Source organism: Anser cygnoides, chromosome Z (genome assembly GCF_040182565.1).
Source record: "Anser cygnoides isolate HZ-2024a breed goose chromosome Z, Taihu_goose_T2T_genome, whole genome shotgun sequence".
Lineage (NCBI taxonomy): Eukaryota > Metazoa > Chordata > Aves > Anseriformes > Anatidae > Anser > Anser cygnoides.
The window spans coordinates 55,004,543-55,028,041 of NC_089912.1; the positions used below are offsets into that span (position 1 = coordinate 55,004,543).

A 23,499-nucleotide genomic window follows, 5' to 3' on the forward strand; every position below is an offset into this window, starting at 1 on the left:
CTTAAAGAGTTGCCAGTTCTGACCAGTTCCTCTGTCCCTAAGCAAAATGTCCCAGAGGACCTCATTCTCTAGTTCTTTAAATAGCTGTAATTTTGCTCTTCTAAAGTTCAGGGCCCTGACTTTGTTCTTTGCCAGGCCCTGTTAATTGGAATAATTGACTAATTTAAGTAATTAATTAATGGTGATTTATTTAATTACTTAACTGCTAGTTAATCATTGGAATTATTTACTAATTCCAATTTCAAGCAAAGCCAGCTGAAAGCTAGCTCCTTCGCTTTGGGTTTCACAACTAACTCAAAATGTTTTTAGATAGATATCATCTTGCATATTTCCAAGCACTGAAGCTTACAGTGACATCAAATACATTTGACTTTTCTTTGAAAAATATTCACCAAAAAACAACAAAACTTCTTTTTCCCATAGAAGTACAGAGTACACCTATGATTAGTCCTCCAAGACTATAAAACAGAAATGACATATTTGGGCAATGATTTATAATGTTGTGTGACAAGGTTTCCTTCATACTCTGTAAAAGAAAATTCTAAAATGTACAGGACAGTTACGCACAGCACAAACGAGAGATTCCCTACTGGGTCTTCATCCAAAGGGAAATGATGGATCAGATGAGACATCTTGCAGAAGCTTGGCTATAGTTCTGCTTGGTGTTTCATAAAATCTTTGCATGCTCTAACTACAAAATATTTGTACTAGAAGGGAAAAGGCGCCTGTGTGCTTTAAAAACATGGTTAATAGCTTCTTAGGGCTAAGCACAATTATACTGTCAATTTAAACCGCCAAAATGTTAAGTAATTCTGTAAGAGGGTTATATCACTTACCCTCTGCAAATATGAGCCTTTTCAATGCTATTTCACCTCCTTATGTAAAACTCTACTGGCAAATATCTTCTTTGTCTTTTGTCAGATATATAATGTAGTTAGTCTGGCAAAAGGCTCCTACACCTTAGGAAACCTGTAGTTTGGCCTTAGAAAATGAAGTTATGCTTTCCAGCTGTGTGTTTCACTGATACAGTTTCAAGTCCAAACATGAATTCCTGCAGCTTTTCTTTCCAACTTGTGCCTGAATCCAAGCATGATATTTATGATAAAATTCCAAAGAAGGAACAAGTGAAAACAGTATTCATGACAGCTGACATAAATGCTTGGAACAATTGCAGCAGCTTGAATTCTACTTTATTTACAACTGTTTGCTCCTGACTGTAACTAAAATGTAACATACTGAGCAGCTTTTGATGCTGTCTGCTCTGTGATACTATTTCTGCTTTGTGTCTGACTTCTGTTTGTTCCTTATTTCAGTAATATACTCAAATTCAGTTCTAAACTCTGCACTGGTGTGGCCTGAGCTCAAGTACTGTGTGTAGTTTTGGGCACCACAATATGAGAAGGACATGAAACTATTAGAGTGTCCAAAGGAGGGCAACAAAAATGGTGAAGGGCCCAGAGGGCAAGACATATGAGGAGTGGCTGAGGTCCCTTGGTTTGTTCAGCCCAGGGCAGAGCAGGCTGAGGGGAGATGTGAAAAAGATGTGAAAAATACTAGTGGCTGCCTTTACAAGAGTCTCTGATGCAAAGACTTTTACACCCCCAAATCACTGTTCATCAGCATGGGAATTTTGGAAGCAGTGACAGCCAAGACACTCCTAAGCAGTTCCATTTACTCCCATTCCTGGCGAACACCAGGTTGGTTGTACTGATGCAGCCCTCTGTAAGATCATAGTAAAAACACTGTGACTTAACTTGGGTCAAGCTACAAAACAATCCCCCAGATGGAGTCAGGAAATACTTTCAGCTGGGTTTGTTCAATACTTTGGGTGCTGTAGTCCAAGAATACAGATTATGCATCCTCATAATGAAGGGGTTCAGTACTGTGTGTGGAAAAGAAAAACTCTTTAAGCCTCATAGGTGTTGAAGCCCTGTCTCAAAAAATTACAGCCCCAAACCATTTCTGTATCTCTTTGTTGCTGTACTGAGGCAGTCACTGCTTAAAAAACAGTGACAGACAATGTTCTCTGTTTGTCAAGGTACAGAGGTATCACAGAACTCCAGACTGAGCTAGTAAACAAAGATGGAATCTCTTCTAAAACACTGAATAAAAATAATGTCCAACACCAGTTCTCAGAAGTTTTTTTTTTAAACTGCCTGCAAACATTATTTTTTTTAGCTTCATGACACACCTGTTAGTGTTTTCGTGGTTATTTTCTCGATGAAGCAGAAGCCCAGAGTATTTTAAATTACTTTTCTTAAATGACCTAAATTTAGTTACGTGAACTAGGGCTGAGAATAACATAAAATGATGATTTATGACTAAGCCACAGAACTACTCTTTCATAACCATTACCAAGGCATTATATAAAGGCTACATCTATTACAGTGAGTACTGCCATGGAATGTAATAAGCTACCACAAGTAGTTATGTATTCCTGAGGATGTGCCCATAAAGAAACGAATGAAGGGTGTTTCTTGTGGTGAACTAAGGAGTTTAATTAGTATCTTTGCCTTAGACTTCCTTGATCATTTAGGCTTTCTGATGGTTATGTATCCACAACGTTTATTGACTGTGACTGGAGTTGTGTGTATGTGAACTCTGAAATATCTGTCCCTTAAGCCCTCAGGATACCACAGTGTTACAAAATACAGACAACCTGATTGCTTCAGAAGCACATTAGTTACTATTTCTCTTTATTTCCCTTCGCATGTAGCGTGCTTTTTCCAGCTTGTTTTCCATCCCTCTGGCGTACCATCTCCACTTCTCATCTAGCTCTGATGGTCTTTCAATGCTTTTTGGGTTTCAGCATTTCCCATCTTAGAGAATTCAGTTTCCTACCTGCCTGAATTTATACTGCTTGAATTCTTCATACATCCTTAATTTCTTTAGCACTGAAGTCTCTTCATCAGAGAAAGGTAACTATTGGAAACTTTAAAATGCCCATTTGCCTTGTTCCTAGTGTATAAAGGGCAGATTGGTTCCAAGCTATAAAAATAAATAGGTCTGTTTGTTCTTAAAAGGATTTTTGTTGAGTGAAGTTGCTTTATAGGTATGCGACTTCTTAGTATTGAAGTTGGGAAATGAAAGAGAAAACATATCGTCCACTCACCACTCAAAGTGTTCAGCTGGGCTGTTTTTACCTTAGCTACTCCTTGAGATTTTTTAAAGTAATACAGAACAGACCCCCAAAATACAGAAGAACTCAAAAATCAAACCCATCATGGGGAGAAGGAAGAGAGGCAGTGAAGGAAATTCACACATCTTACTGATCATTCCAATAAGTATGAATAGAGCACAGCAGTTTCTAGAGCCTTCCAGACACGTTCCTCAGCAGCACAGACCTCTGTGATAGCTCTGTGGTTGGCAGTGACCATGCTTGTGTTGTAGAATTCTGTAGTCATTTTCATGTGGTTTGGGGACAAAATCCAGCTCACTGATTTCCACATTGTTTAGTGTGTTTGGTATTCCAAAGAAGGTTTTTTAAACCAGCATCCTTCTCTGAACGTGATACAACTCTGTTTTCTGGAAGAAAAGGATTTAATCCTACTACTTTTGGCCCAAAGTGTTTCTAAATGTTTATGCCAACATTTAGATCAATACAGCCTACTCTCATCTGTGGCTACAACAGATACATGATAGGGTGTTTTCAAATTTCAGGTAGTGTTGCAAGTGCGCAAAGGGGAAAAGTATGTTCATAACATAAACAAAACATGCCCACCATGGGAGATCACAACAAACATATAAAAAGGCAGGCGTGGCATTGGAAACTGGAATAAGAACCCCTCGTGGAACAACTAGTAGGTTTCGGGGAGGATACAGCAGGAAGTGAGGGCAGCAGTCCCTAATCAAGAGCTTCCTCCAGAGCTTGGGAGTGTCATGAGGCACAAACATGATGGATGAAGAAAGCAGAGGGTGTAGCTGAAAAGGAAACAGTGTCAATGAGTGCAGGAAAAATGGACTGAAGCTTACCAAAACTTCCATAATGAGGAATAATAACTGTAATTAAGAGGCAAAGGTGAGCGAGAGCTGATGAAAGAATTTGGCCCTGAAGTGCAAGTCTAAATATAACTGGGGAAGGCACGGGGCTGTAGATCATTCTGTTATTGCTAAGTGAAGCAAAATATGGTTCTGTATCATAGGCTGTGCTATTACATTCTTACCACTCCTAAGTACTTACTTACACACTCCTCCAAACTACTTTCTCTTGCAAAAGCTGCAGGTAAATGCTGTGACCACCGTCTGCACTTGGCAGTCTGCCCCTTCCATGTAGCTTTCAAAGACCTGACCTTTGTTCGCAAACTTTTCTGGTCTCAACCTCACCCTCTGCTCCTCCTTTTTGAGTACTATTTCAATACTTACAGAAGTAATAGAGTATTTTGACTTGAAGTGAGTGAGAACACTGTTGTTTAATTGGTATGTGAAACAGGTGTATCAGGTTAGATCAACCCAGGATTATTTGTGCCTCTTTCTTAACAGGTGGTGATAACAGCAGCTTTGTCACACTGTTCCTATGGCTAATTTCCAAGTGCTCTAACAGGAGAATATGCTGCAGCTGTCCACTGCGGGGTTCTCTGTACCTTCTCTAAAATACTGCTCCTGAAGCAACTGAAAGCATCATTAATCCTGCGTGGCCGGGAGGACAGATGGAGCCAATACATATATATGCTTTTTAAGCAAAGACATTGGCAGTGCCAACAAAGTAAACTGCTACATATCTCCAGAACCTCACTCATCATATTTCTGCACATCCTAACGCTGTAAGAAAGGGTCGGCAAGCACCACGCTCGCATTTCAGCGGAAAGATGGTTGGGGCCGGTGTTCTCGGAGGTCCTTCCCAACCTAGCCGGTTCCGTAGCAGAAATTTTCAGTGAGGCGCGATGAAAGACTGCACGACACCATGTAACACCCCAACGCTGCACGCTTTTGAGGACTTTATTCATTATTATTATTTCTGTTTTTAACACGCACGCCCTGGCTCCTTCAGGAGCGGAAGAGGCGGGCCCGCCCATGTCGACGTGACGCGTTTCCACATGGCGGACTGCAGGCCCCAGGGGCGCCGCGGGCCGGCGGGGATCTCCCTGCCGATGGCGGACATGGCGGCGGCGGCCGCCGCCCCCGAGTACGAGGTGGGGGAGCTGCACAGCCGAGCCTTCCGCGTCGGCGCCCTGGGCCGCGGCTGGCGGCAGCAGCTGGGGCCCCCCGACCTCTCTCTGGCGGCGGAGGAGGAGGAAGATGAGGAGGAGGAGGAGGACATGGCCGTGGCGGAGGAGCTGGGCTGCGCCTTGGAGACGGCGGCCGAGCTGCGGGCCGTCTGCAGGTGGCCGCGGGAGCTGGGGGGCCTGCGGGGGCGGGTGGGTTTTTCCCCCCTATTTTCCCCTGGAATAAATAGTGGAGAAGGAAAACGTTTCTTTATAGAGCAGTGCTGGGTTTTCCTTATGGTGTGGGCTTGTCATGGTGAGCAGAGGCCTCGGCGCCCTGCATGTAGAGGCGTACCTGCACCGCTCGTCAGGTAACACTGACGGCGTATGAACGTGTACGTGCTCTTAGGAGGCCCTGGTTGCAGAGGTGGAACTCACATGAAGAAAGCAGCCAGACATCTGTGTTAACATCTGTGTTAACACCGCCTAGATGGGCTCTGGCACCGTACGGTAGCTTTTGACCCTGTGCATCCTCATCCTCTGCCTGCTTTTTCTGTCAGGGCTGTCGGTGTGGTCTGTGCCAGGCTCCGCAACAGACTCTTGGTGCAGGGGACAGTGCTGTTTTGCCGAGCTGCCTAGCTGGCAGTAGGTCTGGGTGAGAAAAATGGTTCTCATGTTGTTGTGCACTGGCTCCCATGTAGCTCTGCTCGGTTTTGCAGACCAGTGAATTGCAAACTTGTGTTAGCACTGGAAGGGGAGAACCATCCAGGTGCTAGAGCAGCAGGATCTAACGTTAAAGCTGAGAGGCATCAGACTTCCAGATCAGATAAGTAGTGAGGATCACCTGCTCTTACCCATCCTCTAGGAAAGGCCGAATTTCACACAGCAATTGCCGCAGAAAGCATCACAGTTGTTGGTTTGCCTGCAGCTCATCAGTTACAAAGACGTGCCAGAGCTCTGTTGCTATGTGTATAGCTTTGTGCAAAACCCTCGATGATTGTTTCCTCAAAGGAGAGAGAAGTATGTACTAGTTTTTGCAAAAGCAATGTGGAGGTGGCTCGCTTTCATGCATGGAGTAGAATGAATTTAGTCTCTGTAGTGCTTTAACCCCAGCAAGCAGCTGAGCCCCACGTAGCTGCGCAGTCGCTCCCCCCAGCTGGATGGAGGGGGAACGCTTAGAGAGATAAAAGCAGTGTAACAAGAAAGAAAGGAAGAAAAAAGAAAAAAATAATAAAGGTGGGGCGGGGGTGGGGGGGACACAAATTAAAAGAAAAGAGTGACAGAAAGGTAATTGCTTACCACCAGCTGACTGATACCTAGCTAGTCCCTGAGTACGGTGCCTCCCCCAGTCATCTCCCCCCATTTTTACTTCTGAGCATGATGTCGCATAGTTCAAGACGTCCCCCTGTTCCTCAGGGCCAACTTTCCTAGCTGTGTCCCCTCCCAGCTCCTGGTGCACCCCCAGCCTCCTGACTGGCAGGGCAGTGTAAGAAGCAAAGACCTTGCTGCTATGCAAGCACTGCTCTGCAACAAGTAAAACATCAGTGTGATGTCAGCACTGTTTTCATCATAAATCCAAAACACAGCACCAAAGGAGCTGCTGTGAAGAAAATCAGCTATCCCAGCCAAACCTGGACAGTCTCAGATGTGATCCAGGAGGCAAAGGTTGGTAGTGTAGCTGGAGTTGTGATCTGTATGGGTGCCCTAAGTGCAAGATGCATATGAAATTGCACAAGGTGTGTGGTGAGTGTCATGCTAAATGTTTCCACAGTTATACTTCAGATCGTTGGCTTTGCTGTCATGTTGTCCCCACATCAGCAACATTATTTGAGATGGTCATTAACTGATAATTACTGTTTGTTTAAATGGTGATGGTGCGTGAGAGGGAGGAGGAAGTGTAGGAACGTACCACACTGCTTCAGTAAAAGGCAAGAAACATGCAGAATTGGAGCCTAGGAGCACAGAGTTCAAAGTTGGAGCCAAAACATACCTGTGTGTATGTTGTGTGTGACAGTGAAGGTTTGGGAAGCCATTCAGAAATCAGACCTTTTAGGGACACTTGTAGTGCAGGAAGAAATCAAGACAGTGAGTTATATTTTGCCTTGTCTATGGAGAAGAAACTTGCCAAGCATTCTCACATTTTCAAGTGCTAGCATAACTAAACCCGTGCTTTACTTCAGCTGTCATAGTTCTGGTGATTGGGATTTTTTTTAGCATTACTAGGCTTAGGAAAAATAGAGGCTGATGCTAGCATTAGAAACAGTTCATGTGTTCTGGTGTGGCAGCACCTGTGTGAATTACTCTTTAAGCTCTCCCTCTGTAGTGTAGTTCCTGTTCCTGTGCTGTGGCTTACTCTCTGCAGTGACCCTGTTGCTTGATCCCGTATGCTGCTGTTTTTGCGTAAATTTCAAGCAGATATTCTGTGCTTTATATTTCCCTTCCTTTATTCCATGCTCTTCTCTTCTGTCTCCTTCCATCTATGACTACTGTGTTTCGTCTGCTGTCTGCGTTTCCTGGGGTTAGAGAGACCATTTGCTGCAGAGTAAACCATGGAAAGTGGTGCTGTGTAGCAAGGAAGTTTGGAAAAGGGGGGCAAAAAGGGAGAGAGGGTCTATGAGGGAGAAAAAACAGATCATCTGGCAGCTGCTTGTTGGCTTTGCAGGAGAATGAAGATAAACCTGCACATCCTGGCGTGACCTTTTCCCTCATGCAGGCTGGAATCCCAATCCCTAATCTCCACGTGCTTTTGCTTTTAAATTAAATAGTCCTAGTCTCATGAATCTCTCCTTAACGTTGGCCAACCTCAAGTCACCACCTCTGATCACTTTCACTTGCCTGCTCTGAGCTGTTTGTACTCGTCCCTTGAGAGGAGTTGACAACTGTGAACTACTCCAAGATCTATGCTGTGCAGTCTGCTGGTCACGCTTGTTATTAGCCTAAATATAGTTTCCTAGGCACTGACATGAAGGCATGTTGGATATGAACACATTTTCTTGACTGAACTACTTGTGAGTGAAGTTCTGGCACGTTAAGCTGTTTTGCTTTGGTTAGAAGAGAGATGGCAAGATGTGGATACTCCTGCTGTACCTGTGTTTAAAAGAAAACAGTAGCAGGGTAAGGGAATCTTTCATAGACTCAGGATGAAGTTTTCCAAAATCCATAGTGGAGCCTTTTTCACAATATTTGTGATATGTGTATGTTTAAGTATTTCTTATTATTTAGAGTCTTCTGGTGAGAAGAAATGGAATAATATTTAAAAGTTGTTTAACTTGCTGTGCATCCCAGTATATTGTGGTCTAATCTCTCTTTTTTTGCACATGTGTATTTTTCCATTTGCGGGAGAATAATTCCACCTTCACTCGCTTGAATTTGACTCAGTAAGAACAGTTTGCGTGCTGCCCAACTTGTGTGCAGACCACGGTCGTATGGATTGCGTGCAGGTGTAAAATGCTGTCCCCAGCTAGGAGATCCTATCAGCTCTTCTCTTAAATAACCAAGGTGTGGGGAGGGTCAAGTTTTGACTCTTGTTCCGTCAGTTGGCACAGAGATTTACACTGGGTTTCAGTAGTGACGTTTGAGAGACTGAAGTGTTTTAAAGCTGGAGGTGCTCAGCTATGTTACTCTGTTTTGCCTTCAGAGTGATTTGTTGGGTAGGTGTAGGACAGGCTTAGATCCGTGTGGATTTTAGGTAGGTCAAGGGAGGTGAGGCTTACAGGTACCTTATTTCTCTTCAGCCCTGCTTCACCTTCTTGTTTTATTAGAAGGGGGTAGTTGTAAATATCTCTAGGGACGTGTTATAAAGCTGCATTAAGCTAGCATTAGCATCTTATCGTATTAGTATTTAGCGTCTCGTAGCATTAGTGTCTCAAAGGTGATGAAAGTACTGCCCTCAATATATATGCGATGTAGAGAGTAGTATAAACACTGTATCTGATTTAGCAGGAAAGCATCAGGCAAAATACTAAAGAATCTTTGAAGTTTTTGATTTCTAAAACTGAGAAAGATTTCTGTGTTGCCAGAATATTCTGAGAAAAGCGAGGCCATGGTGATTAAAGGCTTTGCTGGTGTTCTGTTTCCATGTCGAAATTACCACAGGCCTGGCCTTAACCTTTTTATTTTTAGCCTTCTTCCTAGGGGACGTGAATTTTGTGTAACGCTTTGCATGCTTTATTTAAGCGAGACCTTTGTCTGTTGCTCCTTGTCACTATCCTACAGTTCATCTTAATGCCTGTTAAGCAATTTGGGCATCTACTGCGATTATTTCCCCCCCCCGCCATAGCTGAGTGCACTGTTGTGCGTATGACTGCTCTTCGTCTTGAATCAGCTTGCCTCAGGAGTGGGGTGCGTCTGGTGCAAGCTTTCTGTTGCATGCAGTTTGGTGTGTTAGGCACATGACACCCACTACCTGGACTTAATTCCCTGGGGGAACAGCCATTTGCCTTATGAAAGCTGATTTTCTTAGGACTGTGGACCAAGCGTTAGTGGTGCGGTTCCACCACACTGGAGTGACTCCAGCATGCCCTACAGAAAAGGCCATGTAGCAAGGTCTTTCAGGACTTAAGTGCCTGTGATACAGTGAGATACTTCATCGGTTTAGACTGATTAAAAAGCCTGAAAAAGGTATTCTGCATGTAACATTCCTTTAGAAATCAAAGGTTTCTGACTTTGAGGAGTTTGAAATTGCAGTATCGAGGCTCACAAAGGTCCATGCAGCCTCTCAGGGACCCAGCGTCATTTTCTCTTTGTGCTAGCTACCATTCCAACCTTACACGGAAAATGAGGAAGCAGCTTGCATGACAGGTGTTCTTCACTGTGTCTTCTTGAAGCTGCTTTCTAGGGAATGTTAGTTTTTTCCTGGAGTGGATGATTAGTGGGCATTCTGCAGATGCCACAGCCAGAGGTTGCTGTCTAATGCTATGGGAGGGAAGGAAAGCATAGGTAAGTATTGGGGAGTTTGACACTGTATGCTTGTGTAAAAGGGAGATTGACTTGCAGAAAATGGACTCCACAATCGGTAAGATTGTAAAGTAGGTATGTTTATTCAGCGCTGGGCAGCACCTGGGGTAGTCCCACCAAAATCGTGCGCCCGCAACACGGCAACTTGCCATGGTTACATGCAGTAAAGAGTTAGATATGCATGAAGTTCCACAATGCACCTATACATATGCATAACCTGTCCCCACTTCGTATTAAAATTAGTTCAAGAAGTCATTTCCATAAGCTCCTCCCATCTGCGCTTGCACAGTGTCTCCTGGTGGAGGTCGCCGGGGGTTGTGGGGATGAAGGTTGGTGACTCTTCCTCGTCACCACTAGTTGACCCCTTGTCTTTGCACAGACTCAGTTGCTCCTTGGCTCTTGTCCACCTGCAGGACCAGTTTCTGCCAGTTTCTTAAGATAGGCTCACACTCCTATCAAGAGACTAACCTTGGTAAGGGGCCCAGGGGTTCTTGCTTTAACTAAGTTGCACAATGCACAATAGTTAGCAAAGACACTAAGTAGCATCCACTAGTTTAATACTGTCAGTGCTCTACCTCTACTTGGTAAGATTCTAACTCCCTCTCTCAAAATGGGATTTTGTTGCCTTTGTAGATGGAATTTTACAACAGTAGTTTTCAAATCTTGCAAACAACCTACTTGTTGCTTAAAGAGCAAAGGGTATAAGCATGTTTGCAAAATGGCAGGACCTCAAGAAGTTCAGCATTTTTAGGTAAATAAGGTCACTGATGCATGTGCAAGAAGACTTCAGTAAACAGCCTAGGCAAGCTGGTGGGATGTAGATGGTTTTTATTGGCCACAGAAAGGTTATTTGTGAATTGCTTTACCTGTCAGGGACTGTATTTACTTCAGTGGATGGGCTGTTCATAACAGTGACCTGTGGTGAATGGAGAACAACCCTATCTAAAGCTGATGCTTGCTTTATGTTCTCCAAAGTACTCTTGTCCTCCTTTATGTTGCTTAAAATGACTGTTCTTTAGCAGCAGTCTGCATTCGATACAGGGCTGACTCAGTTGTCTCTGCCTCTAGTTCCTCTGGTGGGAATCTAAGGATAAGGTTGGTTCTTTTTCTAAGGGGTTGCAAGTAATTGCTGCATTGTTTTTATTTGTTTCTTTTTAAAATAATACATCTGAATGAATCTCCTCAGTAACTTAAAATACACAGAAAAATTCTTATTTTTCTTTTAGAGTACATCTGGATGGTATGAAAGCATCTAAACAGTAGTAAATCCAAGTAATCTTCAGTGCGGAGTAAATTTATCAGGTCATCAGAAGTAGGCCATCTACCCTGAACCGAAACTTTATCTCTGACGTTTACTTACTGTCAGCTGATAGCAGTTGATTCCAGACTTCTGTTTCTCAATTGCTGTATACTCCTGTGCAGTCCTACTCTAATGACTTATCCATTACTGCAATTACAGTCTTCGCGAGCTTAGTATTGTTGACATGGAGGACATTAGAAGATGATAATGAAAAAGAATATAACCAAATCATACATTACATTGAGAATAGATGGTACAATCTTTTTTTTTTTTTTCCTTCTGGATTCCACCAGTGCTCTCCTTCTCCGTATGGAGAGGTTTGCATAACTGTTGGGATTCAACCTAGACAATGACGTAGGCAGTGATATAAGCCCTGACTTTATATAGTCTGCAAACAGTGGGGAGACAAATCAAGTCTGATTGAAAGCGGGTGATGCTTCTCTATTTTAAATGTTATTTTTTCACACTGTTTTCATGTTGGATAAAATTCTCCTCGATTGATAATAAAAAAAAAACACTATGGTTTTTGAATCAGCGTTTTTCTGTATGTTTTTAGATAAAAAAGGTAACTGATGGTAGTATAATAGTGTCTAATCTGAAGCTTACGCGTGGATAGCTGGGTCTGTTTGTGGGGTGATGTGGAATAACTTCATATTATAAAAACTGTGACAGGATGCAGATGTGGTGTTCTGCAGTTGTTGGTTTGTTTTTATTTTTAATGTATTGATGAGAAGGCACTTCTTTACTGTGAGGGTGACAGAGCACTGGAACGGGTGTTTGCCCAGGGAGGCTGTGGGGTCTCCTTCTCTGGAGATATTCAAAACCCACCTGGATGCCATCCTGCGCAATGTGCTCTAGGTGATCCTGCTTGGCAGGGGGGATGGACTAGATGATCTCCAGAGGTCCCTTCCAACCTTAGCCATTCTGTGACAAATTTCATCCTTGTTTATGGTATGAAAACGTGACATTTGTATAATCAGTTTAAATCAGTACTGCAGCCAAAACAGTTCCACTCTTCCATCCTACATCCTGCAGTGATTTGCACTACAGCAAAAAATTCTAGTTAGCTGTACTTTGGGTTCTGTGTGGGCACAAGAAGAGTGAGGGTTAAAAGCGTCTGAGGATGGAAAGAAGGATGCAAGGAAGGGTGGACCTATCACTTTTGGCAGAAATGTTGTTTAATTCCCATTGGAAGAAGTCTGGTGTAAATGAATGCCTTAATACAGCAGTCAGTGCTTGTGTGAATGTGGTGGCTTGCCTACATGTGCTTAGGTGAGTTGTTAGCTTTACCATATGGGTTGAGGCTGATGGTCCTTTTTGGTTGAATCTGTTTTGCCATATATCATCAGAAAATTGGAGCAGGTGGGTGGGATTTGAAAAAGTCAAGTGACATTTTTAAGTTTATAAAAAGCGTTGGACACACATCTCTACCGGGGCTTGTTACACCTCTATAGACAGCTATGCTTTGTTAGGAAGAATGCAAAATAAAGGAAATTTGCCCAATTTCTGTGAAAGCCAGATAAAAAATCCAGTACTCTTTGACTTCTGGTTCTCTGTCTTATCAGGCATAAGGGCAGTAGAGTTGATTTAGGCTGTACAAGCTATGCCTTGTTTATTTGCATTTTACTGTCTTTGTTCCTTTTTAAGAATAACTTACTGATTTTCAATAAGTATGAAAAAATGTGTAATAATTATTTTCTTTGTTGTCCTAGTGTTGCTATGTTAATGTCTTCTGATAAAGAAGAGGACCCAGAAGTTATTCCTGAAGACAGCAGTTTACTAACTCTTCGGTACGTTGCTAGGACATACTGTCTGTATCCTCATTTGAGGGAGGAGAAGGAGGCCAAACAAACACAACAGCGTGGTTAGCTGCATGTTCATTTTCTAGGCCATGGTGTACTTTCTGAAGCAGTGTCTAGAAACACTCTAAGGGCAGAAACACCATTTTAGGACAAGGTAGTTGATATGAGCCTTCTGCTTTAATGTTACTTAGGATTTATTTTTTTTTAATGAAGATATGACACAGAATATGCCATCTTTCTTCCTGGAAGAACTGAGGATTCCTGAACCTAGGTGCTTCTGAATTAGTGCCTGTATTTCGAGCACACAGGAGACTTCTTGAAAGTATGTGAAGAAGGTTTCGATAAAAATTTAAAAAACAAATCTGTAGTTCTTATCTCCAGCAACCCGCAGTCCCATTGTAACATCCAAAGTGTAACTACTGAAATCGTGGCCATATACTTCTTCAAAATCTTCCTGAAAACCTTCAGGAAGATCTGAAGGGGTGAACAGACTTGTCCTGGAAGTTAAAATGAGTTTGTTATTCACACAGTGGTTAAATATGTGTATTGTAGGCGTGGCACGCTTTTTTTTAGAAGTTCTTTTTAGGAAAATATGTCCTGAGGTTGAGAAAATTTGTATTTTCTTTTCTTTTTTTCTTCTTTGCTTGAGTATGAATTGGATTTTTCTAAATTGTGAGGACTAGAAGAAATAGCTTCCTCAAAGGTAGCAAGTGTTCTTCTGTAGAGTCTCTGCAGGGTCAACATTTTGTTGTTTTTTCTCGTGTTAAAAAACTGCCCACAAACAAACTGTAATTTGAGTATGAAAAAAAAAACAAGCTGAAATCCACAACCTGGGATGATGTACAGGAATTGGCAGACAGGATTATTGCAAATGTTGGTTGTACTAAGATGGCCAGAAATCCTGCTCTTTGAAAGCTGCACTGTAGTGCCTTTTGTTATTTGAAAATATGTCTACAGATTGTGTACAGAAGTTGTTTAATGAAGTTTTTGTCCTGTGTTTCTGTCCCTCAGAATTAGAAAGAAGGCACTAGAGAGGAGAGAAGAAAGAATCATTGTGGATCGGGCTTGCAGGCAAGAAACTCTTGCCTATGAGATGGTAAGATTTCCATCATCTCACAGGATTTCAGTGCAGTCTAGCACAGCCAAAATCCAAGTACTGGTTGCTTTTTTTTCCCAGTACTGTGAACCTGTGTACGCTGTAAATGTTTGCAGATCTGAATCTGCAGATAATGACTGAGATTAAAGACATTTTATGGAAAGATAGCACAGGAACTCATCTCTTAGTCTGTTGATACCAAACATGGAAACATGGTAAGGAGGAACTCCAGCCCATTACTGCTGTATGACTGCTTTTGCTTGGCCGCTACTAAAGCATTGTGTAGGGCGTCAAGTGTACTGAGCGTTGTATGAGCTTACTGTATAGCATAGAGTTACTGTTCTAACTTACTGCAGATTACTGCTGCATAGCATTGTTGCTTGCAGAATCCTGTGTTGGTATCTAAGCTTTAATGTATCAATAGTTGTCAGCTGGTTTCTGTAGAGCTGAAAGAGGAAAACAGTAGAGACAAAGTTCCTAGTTCTGAGCTTCATAACCCATGTTTCTCAGCCATTCTGATTTGTCACAGTAGCTGGGTGTTTCTAATTGTCAAAAGCACCTCAGTTTCTCCAGAGCTGAGAAATGAAGGGAAATGTTTGAAACCACAATTTTTCACTTTCCTATGTTGAAGGAACGAAGCTGTTAATTCAGAAGGCTACAAAAAGACAGTCAAAAACAAGTGATGGTTAGAACAGAGTTCCTCAGACTTTTATCCAGGGACTATGGTATATAAAAGGTTGCCAATATAATATCTATTTGTATCTTTTTTTTTTTAATTCCAGGAGTCACATGCAATTGGAAGGAGGCCAGACAATCCAGTAGATCTAGTAGAAGAGGGAGAACTGCTTTTAACTCTGAACATTTTCTATCCTGTCATTTTTCAGAAGGTTGGTACTAAATCCTCTAGGCTGTATTCTAATGCCTCATCCCTGCTCAGGTGATGTATTGCTTTCCCAAACATTTAAAATCACCACTGAGGAAGCATGGTAAACCCTTCAACTGTGGTAACTTCTCAAGGCTTTTACAGAATCTGGTTTTCCGTGTGGTACTGGTATACACAAAGATATTTCTACATAAAACTAGTAATTTCCACTGTAAAAGAGGCTGAGGCAAGATACTGTTTTAAATCTTAAACAGGAAGGTGGTGTGCTGTGTGCTGCTATTAAATACCTCAAGCGGTCAACTCAAGAGCAGTTCTTCTACTGAAGTGATTTTCACTTGAACCTTTTATGCTGTTTTCTTTGTAGCATAAAGATCACAAACCCTATCAGACAGTCCTTGTACTGGGCAGCCAGAAGCTCACTGAACTTAGAGACTCCATTTCCTGCGTCAGTGACCTCCAGATAGGTGGAGAGTTCAGCAGTCAGCCAGATCAAGCACCAGAGCACATCAGCAAGGTAAAACCTTCTGCTTGGACCACTAATGTGTAAGAACTTGGAAAACATATAGTAGAGAGGGGCAGGGTTGGTTTTTTTGTCCCTTCAGTACTATATTTAGCTAGCTTGGTTCTGAGTGGGCGTTGCGCCACAAGTAAATACTTCCTGGTGGCATTGCCAAGCTGACCTGCTTTATACATTTTTGATGGCATGTCAAGAGAAACTTCATTAGTGCTGTTGCTGGAAAGTAGTAACACTAGCATTGATTTCTTGTGGAGATGTGTCCATGTGGACTGTTTTTTACACTGAGCAATATTCTGAAACACCAGAGGTAATGGAAAGCTAAAGGTGGACTTCCCATCTCTGAACACAAATCATAGAATCATTAAGGTTGGAAAGGACCTCCAAGATCATCTGGTCCAACCATCCCCCTACCACCAATGTCACCCACTAAACCACCTCCCTAAGCACCAGGTCCAGCCTTTCCTTAAACACCCTCAGGGACAGTGACGCCACGCCTCCCTGGGCAACACTTTCCAATGCCTGACTGTCTCCTAATTTCCAACCTGAACCTCCCCTGGTGCAACTTGAGGCCATTCTCTCTAGTCCTATCGCTTGTTGTCTATGAGAAGGGGCTGACCCCCAGCTCCCCACACCTTCCTTTCAAGTAGTTGTAGAGAGCAATAAGGTCTCCCCTGAGCCTCCTCTTCTCCAGACTAAACAACCCCAGCTCCCTCAGCTGCTCCTCGTAGGACTTGTGTTCCAGGCCCTTCACCAGCTTCGTTTCCCTTCTCTGGATGCGCTCCAGGGCCTTGATGTCTTTTTTGTACTGAGGGGCCCAAAACTGAACACAGTACTTGAGGCGGGGCCTCACCAGAGCAGAGTACAGGGGGACGATCACCTCCCTGGTCCTGCTGGCTACACTGTTCCTGATACAAGCCAGGATGCCGTTGGCCTTCTTGGCCACCTGGGCACACTGCTGGCTCATGTTCAGGCTAGCGTTGACCAACACCCCCGGATCCTTTTCCTCTGCACAACTTTCCAGCCACTCTGCCCCAAGCCTGTAGCGCTGCATGGGGCTGTTGCGGCCAAAGTGCAGGACCCAGCACTTAGCCATGTTGAACCTCATCCCACTGGCCTCTGCCAATCCTGTCCAGGTCCCTCTGCAGGGCCTTCCTGCCCTCCAGCAGATGGACACTTCCCCCCAGCTTGGTGTCGTCTGCAAGCTTCCTGAGGGAGCACTCAATTCCCTCATCCAAGTCATCAATAAAGATATTAAAGAGGATGGGCCCCAGCACCAACCCCTGGGGAACACCACTGGTGATTGGTCACCAGCTGGATTTCACTCCATTCACCACCACTCTCTGGGCCTGGCTGTCCAGACAGTTTTTAACCCAGCAAAGAGCGTCTCTGTCCAAGCCATGGGCTGCCAGCTTCTCCAGAAGAATACTGTGGGAGACCGTGTCAAAGGCCTTGCTGAAGTCTAGGTATGCTACATCAACAGCCTTTCCCTCATCCGCCAGGCGGGTCACCTGGTGATAGAAGGAGATGAGGTTGGTCAGGCAAGACTTGCCTTTCATGAACCCATGCTGACTGGGCCTGATCCCCCGGTGGTCCCGCATACACTGCGTGACTGCATTCAAGATGACCTGATCCATCACCTTTCCTGGCAGCAAGGTCAGGCTGACAGGCCTGTAGTTCCCCAGGTCCTCCTTGCAACCCTTCTTATAGATGGGCATCCCATCAGCATGTCTCCAGTCATGCAGGACCTCTCCAGGTGACCCTGACTGCTGGTAGGTGATGGAAAGCGGCCCAGCAATCACATTCGCCAGCTCCCTCAACACCCTTGGGTGGATCCCATCTGGCCCCATGGACTTGTGATGGTCCAGGTGGAGCAGCAGGTCTCTAACTGTCTCTACCTGAACTGTGGGGGTTTCTTCTGCTCCCCATCCCAGACTTCCAGGATGGGAGGCCATGTACCCTGAGGATAAGTAAATGCTTTGGTGTTTGTAAGTTGGTGCTGATCAAAAGTAGGAATGAATATCATTTATCTCTGCTCCAATTCCCTGATATTCTCTGGGGATATAGAAAAAAGGTCCAAAAAGAAAAAAGTACTCCAATTGAAAAGACTGAAATTACATAATGTAGGTAATATGTTACATCAGGTACATCACAGAATCACAAGGTGGTTGAGGCTGGAAGTGGACCTTTGGAGGTCATCTCGGCCAACCTCCCATACTCAAGCAGGGCCACCTAGAGCAGGTTGCCTAGGAGCAAGTCCAGGCAGTTTTTGAAGATCTCTAAGGAGGGAGACTCCACAGCCTCTGGGCAGCGTGTGTCAGTGCTCTGTCACTGTAAAGTGTTTCCTGATGTATAGACAGAACCTCCTGTGTTTCAGTCTGTGCCTGTTACCTCTTGTCCTGTCACTGGGCACCACTGAAAATAGCCTGGCTCCATCTTCTGTGTACCCATGTTGATGAGGTTTCCTCTGAGCCTTCTACAGGCTGAACAGTTCCAGCTCTCTCAGTGTTTCCTCGTATGAGAGATGCTTCAGTCCCTTCATCCTCACAACCCTTCACTGGACTCTGTCCAGTAGCTGTATCTCTCTTTGCACTTCTCCTTGCAGAACTTCATCAGGCTCCTGACAGTCCTTTTCTCTAAGCTGCTGAGGTTCCTCTGTGTGGCAGCATCACCCTCTGACTTATCAGTCAGCCCTCCCAGTTTTGTGTCATCTGCAGACCTGCAGAGGGTGTATTTCACCCTATCATCATTCATTAATGAAGGTGTTAAAAAGGACTGGACCCACTGCAGACCCCTGGGGTACACTGCTAGTTACTGGCTTCCAACTGGATTTTTTGCCACTGATCTCACCCTCTAGGCCCAGCTGTTTGGCCAATGTTATAAATTAATAGTATAGTATATTATCAACGTAATATAATTTATATAATGTGTGATAATACGTGATCTGAAGAGAAACCGTAGTGAACTCTGTACTCTGGAACCTGCACATTCTGCATTCTTCAGTACAATCTGAAGAGAAACCACAGTGTACTCTGCACTCTGGAACCAGTATGCTCTGGTTTCTTGTCAGATCGTATATTATCATCTGTTATATATTACATAATTCATATTACATTGATAGTATATTATTTATAGTACTGATTATATTCTATGGTTGTATACATAAAAATGAAAATTTTGCACATTCCCATTTAAGACAACTGAAAGATGTCCTCCATCTTTTCAGTTATATAAATTAAGTAGAATAATCGTTCTACCTAGCTACCAAAGCAGTAGCTGATTAGTTCCAAGGGTAAACTCCCTTCCTGTGCGTGCAGAGGAGTCATCTGAGACTGTCAAAGCATTCCTAGAAGACAGGGTTGAGAGATGTGGCTTCCTAGCACAAATAACTTCTACAAAGTAAATGAATGCTACCATGCCTGGCCTCCCAGCGGGAGTTGTTTGTGAGAGTTGTGCTTTGCTTCCATTTGTTTGTTTTCTGGAAACATGACTAGGAATTGCAACAAACAGTGGAGTATAGGCTGAGTGCATGTCGGTGAAGTTGCACGTTCACAATAAAATGTGCATGTTCCTTCAGCAGGCAGGTAATCGGCTATCATTGGGGTAGAATTACCTTCTTTGGGTCTAGGAGGAAGTGGCAGCTATACTTGCTAGAAGTATGTTAGCTTTTCCAGATTTTTGACTGTTAGAAGGATCCTAAAAGCTAATTTAAATCACAGTGGCACTATGAGAGGCTACAGAAAAGAGGCTGTTGTATGCAAGGTAGCTGTTGATGCCAGCTTTTTCTTCTCTTGAAATGCAGTTGGGGTACATAAGCTGAGCAAAAGGATCGAGTTCCTGCTCTCATTGATTAGGGAAACATCTGTAGCTGGTCAGTTGATACAGAGGGCAGGAGACTTTTTGGATTTTGTTGGTGTAAGTAGGCAGAATTTATTTCATCCTGGGTTTTGTGATTTTACTCTTTGCATCTGTGCCATTTTAATTTTTTTGTAAAGAAGCATTTGAGTCAAAGCAACATAAGGGGGATGTTGAAGAAAAGTAGTCAATATTGAGGTGTTTTATTCCACAGACATGGATACCTTTAACAACGTTCCTGATCTTTTGTGTGAATATTATTACTATGGGGATCCCCTGGAGAAATGCAATGAGACATTCCTCCTTGCATACTGAAGGATAATGCAAAGTCTGAGCAGAAGGAATGTGTGAGTTGTATCTCTTGCTAGCGTTGATCAGGAAAGACCTGACTCAGCCTCCCCAGAATCTTGACCTTTTGTCAAGGGAGGTGAAAAACGGCTGCCTTCTGAAGCTCGGAGCAGGTGGCTAACTTAGAACAGTTGTGACTTACAAAAGTTGGTAAGGAGCTCTCAGAGCATGGCATTACACGTACTTCATGTCTGGAGAGCCAGGGAATGTGACAGTTCAGAGCCTAAACAAGCTGAATGTAGAACACATTCCTACCACTGTGCCTTTGTGCAGGTCATCTCCAGTCATGAGTTCCATCTCCGGCTTCAGTGTCTGCATTTCCTGATGGACACCTTTGACTTAATAGCTCGAAAGGACCTCCAAGCACTCATTAGTATTCATTCTTTGTTCATGAAGAAGCATAAATCTGACATAGGGCTCCAGAGTGCCTAGTTTTTCCACAGTTTTCCCAGCTGACCCTTATTTGGTCTGCTCATGCCTCTGTACACAGCCTGTACAATCATTCATGTTCCGTTTGTCTTTACTCATTCTCTGCTTTTTCTTCTGTAAGCTCTTGCGGAGCATGGGCTGCCTCCCAAAAGTTATGTAACAGGTTCATCAGGACTCTGACTTAATGAGTAATGGATTGGGATGTGCCAGTCTCCGTGTTAAAGTCACCATCTGCAGTCATTTTCTGTCCGGCCTGCTTGCATGCAGTTATGTTGATGACCAGATACAGGCTTTAATTAGCTCTAAGCTTGCACATGCTGTAACAGAGGAAAAGGTGTAGAGATTGGGCCCACCTCACTCTAATAAAACTGTGGTTCTGTCAGTGTCTGGGTGTCAATGCATACCAGAGGGTTACTTTACAAAATGCTCTGAAGGCCCCTGAATAAAGAGTTTCTTGAAGTGTTTTCTATATACTTCAAGAAAACACATGTTCTAAATAGGCTTTGTGCAACATTTCAATGTTAGTATATAAATAGAGAGAAGGGTTTTTTTGCTGACAGGTACTGTAACTGTTTTTTTTTTCAAAGTGCAATTGGAAATACGGAAAACTTTGTATCCTGTAACTTCCAACAGGTCAGCTGTGTGTGTATACAGCATATCTCAGCGTCACTTGTGTGTGCTATAGCTATGCACAGTTATATACACAGCATACGCAGAATGGCTTCCTAAGCAGCAGTCTGTGTTCTGCTCTGAAGTGCTTTGAGACAGGTTTAGTCTGTGCCCTTCAGCCTCCCCTCGTCTCTAACAATAAATGCAGTACAAAGCTGGCCTTTTTCTCCAGCCCAAGATCCAGGATAGACTTGTTCCAAAAGAACTTGGAAGAACACACTTTAAAGGTGAAGTTGTATGGATTAAAAAAGCACAGATTTTTTGGTCATCTTTTCTCTGCTCAGACTGCTTGTTTGTATAAAGACTGTTTTGAAACCAACAAAAGGAAATTACGGAAATTACAGAAAAAGGAATTACGGAAAGCAGATGTATGCTTTAATTAAGCAATTACTTTTTTCTTAGGTATCAGTGATGTAAGTATTGAAATACAAACTTTTTGTGTTCTTCCCCATCTTACTTTTGTCTGTGTGTATATATATAATGATATTCTATTCCATTTCTTTCTCCTATTGTAATAGCTTTATTAGTTACAAAACCACACACATTTACTATTTTGTAGAAATAAAGTATGGCTCTTACTTTAGTTTTGGGAGAGGACAGCTCTCTGAATATTGCTGTGCAAGCAGTCTGGATAGGTAAACATAACGATACTTGACTGTGTTATTCGAGTAGGATATTTTCTCCATATTTTGTTCCTTCTCAAGAATATGCATGGTGCAGGAACTTTTTTTTATGGATGGATATGACTTTACCTTAAATAGTTATGTAGTTCTTCTGCAGAATTTGTTACATATGTGTGGACAGCTCATAGGTTAGCTCAGTTTCTTGGGATGATTTGGAAAGTGACGATGCTTGCACTGCTGATATGAATGCCACAACTTGTTAATAATATTTGATAGAGAAGGTTGGTACCAGGATGCCTGTCTGCATGTGAGAAACTTTGTAATTAAGGGAGTATTTTGAAGGAAGCTAGATTTTCTTCTGATCCCCCAGAGGCGAGGGGATTGGACCTTCCAAAATTGCATGTCTGTCTGGTTTATGTAAATGCGACTAGGGACTGCTCCTGTGTAGCTATCTTGTCTGTGTTGTGTGTGTGCGTGTGCAGGGGACAGGATTGCAATTATTCTCTGTCATCCCAAGTGCTCCTTGTGGTGTTTTGTATTTTATAGAAATCCGTAACTGCTATGATGGAGATAGGAATAAGAGAATTAAAATAACCTATATTGTCTTGAGAACAATATCAGCAGAGCAACTGCATGAGCTTTCTTGTCAGCATCTAAAACCAGAGCAAGGTTTATTTCAGAAATCTGTAGAATGAAGTCTCTAAAAGTAATTTGGATACCTGAAGTGCTTGTTTTTTTTTGACATGTTCTTGTAATGTTGAAGGTGTTAAATATCTTGTAACACTAATGCAGACTTCTCTTTCTTTCTCAGGATCTCTACAAATCTGCTTTCTTTTATTTTGAAGGCATCTTTTATAATGATAAGAGATATCCCGAGTGCAGAGATCTGAGCAGGTACAGTATTCATATACATAGACTATGGAAAACCTTAAAGGACAGGAAATTTACTAAATTTTTATTATGATTTGTGGTGTTTTTAAGACTGGAATGGTTAGTGTGTAAATCTAGAATGGACTTTTCATTTCTACCCATATCACTTTTAAAAAGGAAGAATGCAGTTGTTTCTCACAAATTCTGTTTTGGTGTGTTGAAACCCTGTGAAAGGGAAAACATTCACAGCTGTCAGTCTGTACTGGCTTTTTCAGTGCCCTCCGTAGTTGTGATGACCACCCAAAAGACTTGTCTGTGAGGTAGAAGGTGGGTCAGAAGGACAGCAGGCTCAGCTGTGTGGGAATCAGTTGTTCTGCTCCATCTTGAAATTGTGCTGAACGCCTTCATGGTTAAACCAGAAAAGAGACTGTTAGGAAAAGAAATGTGAGACAGCATTCCCAAGAGTCTCAGGTATCTCTTATTTGGAACTATACATACCATTTAAGCTATACGCCGTTGTTTGTTTTGAGGAAGTGGGGACTTGCTGGACACATTAGGAGATGATGCTGTTAGAATGGTATGGAAGAGCTTTGAGTTTGGACTGTATTCCTGTTGTGCCAAACTTGATATGTGATTTCAAAGAAATTAATTATTTTGCTGCTGCTTCTCTTTCTGTCCTTGAGCAACAAAGATTTTTATGGAAAAGCCTGTGATGACATGCACAGTTCATAGTGAATATACAGTTTATAGTGAAATGGCATGTATGTAGGAGTATACTGAAAATAATTGTAACAGTGACTAGTGCCCTTCCAATCCTAAATAGCTGTGCAGTTGTCAGCTTTGTTTCTTCTTGGGGGAAAAAATAAATAAATAAATAAACACTAAAAAAACTGAAACCAACAGCTTTAAAACAAAGTCGTAGACCAAAAGAACAAAAATTGTATTCTGGTGACCTGAATAATTGGAGTGCTTTGGAAGTGTTGGGCTGCAAACGACCTGGCCTGGATGGGGTG

At 42.8% G+C, this 23,499-nt stretch overlaps 1 protein-coding gene across 3 annotated transcripts in view; it reads left to right on the plus strand.

Moving 5' to 3' along the window:
* Positions 1–4,639: 4,639 nt before the first annotated feature.
* Positions 4,640–23,499, plus strand: part of SNAPC3 (small nuclear RNA activating complex polypeptide 3) — a 37,784-nt gene continuing 18,924 nt past the window's right edge. The window contains exons 1-6 of one of the 3 annotated variants that reach the window (XM_066987618.1): positions 4,640–5,320; positions 13,110–13,187; positions 14,211–14,295; positions 15,078–15,182; positions 15,543–15,692; positions 22,428–22,510. In XM_066987618.1, coding sequence (XP_066843719.1) covers positions 5,034–5,320; positions 13,110–13,187; positions 14,211–14,295; positions 15,078–15,182; positions 15,543–15,692; positions 22,428–22,510 — 788 coding nt within the window. In that variant the 5' untranslated portion in view covers positions 4,640–5,033. Of the gene's footprint in view, positions 5,355–13,109; positions 13,188–14,210; positions 14,296–15,077; positions 15,183–15,542; positions 15,693–22,427; positions 22,511–23,499 lie in introns of all 3 variants that reach the window. The other 2 variants (XM_048049788.2, XM_066987617.1) reach the window with 2 other exon arrangements.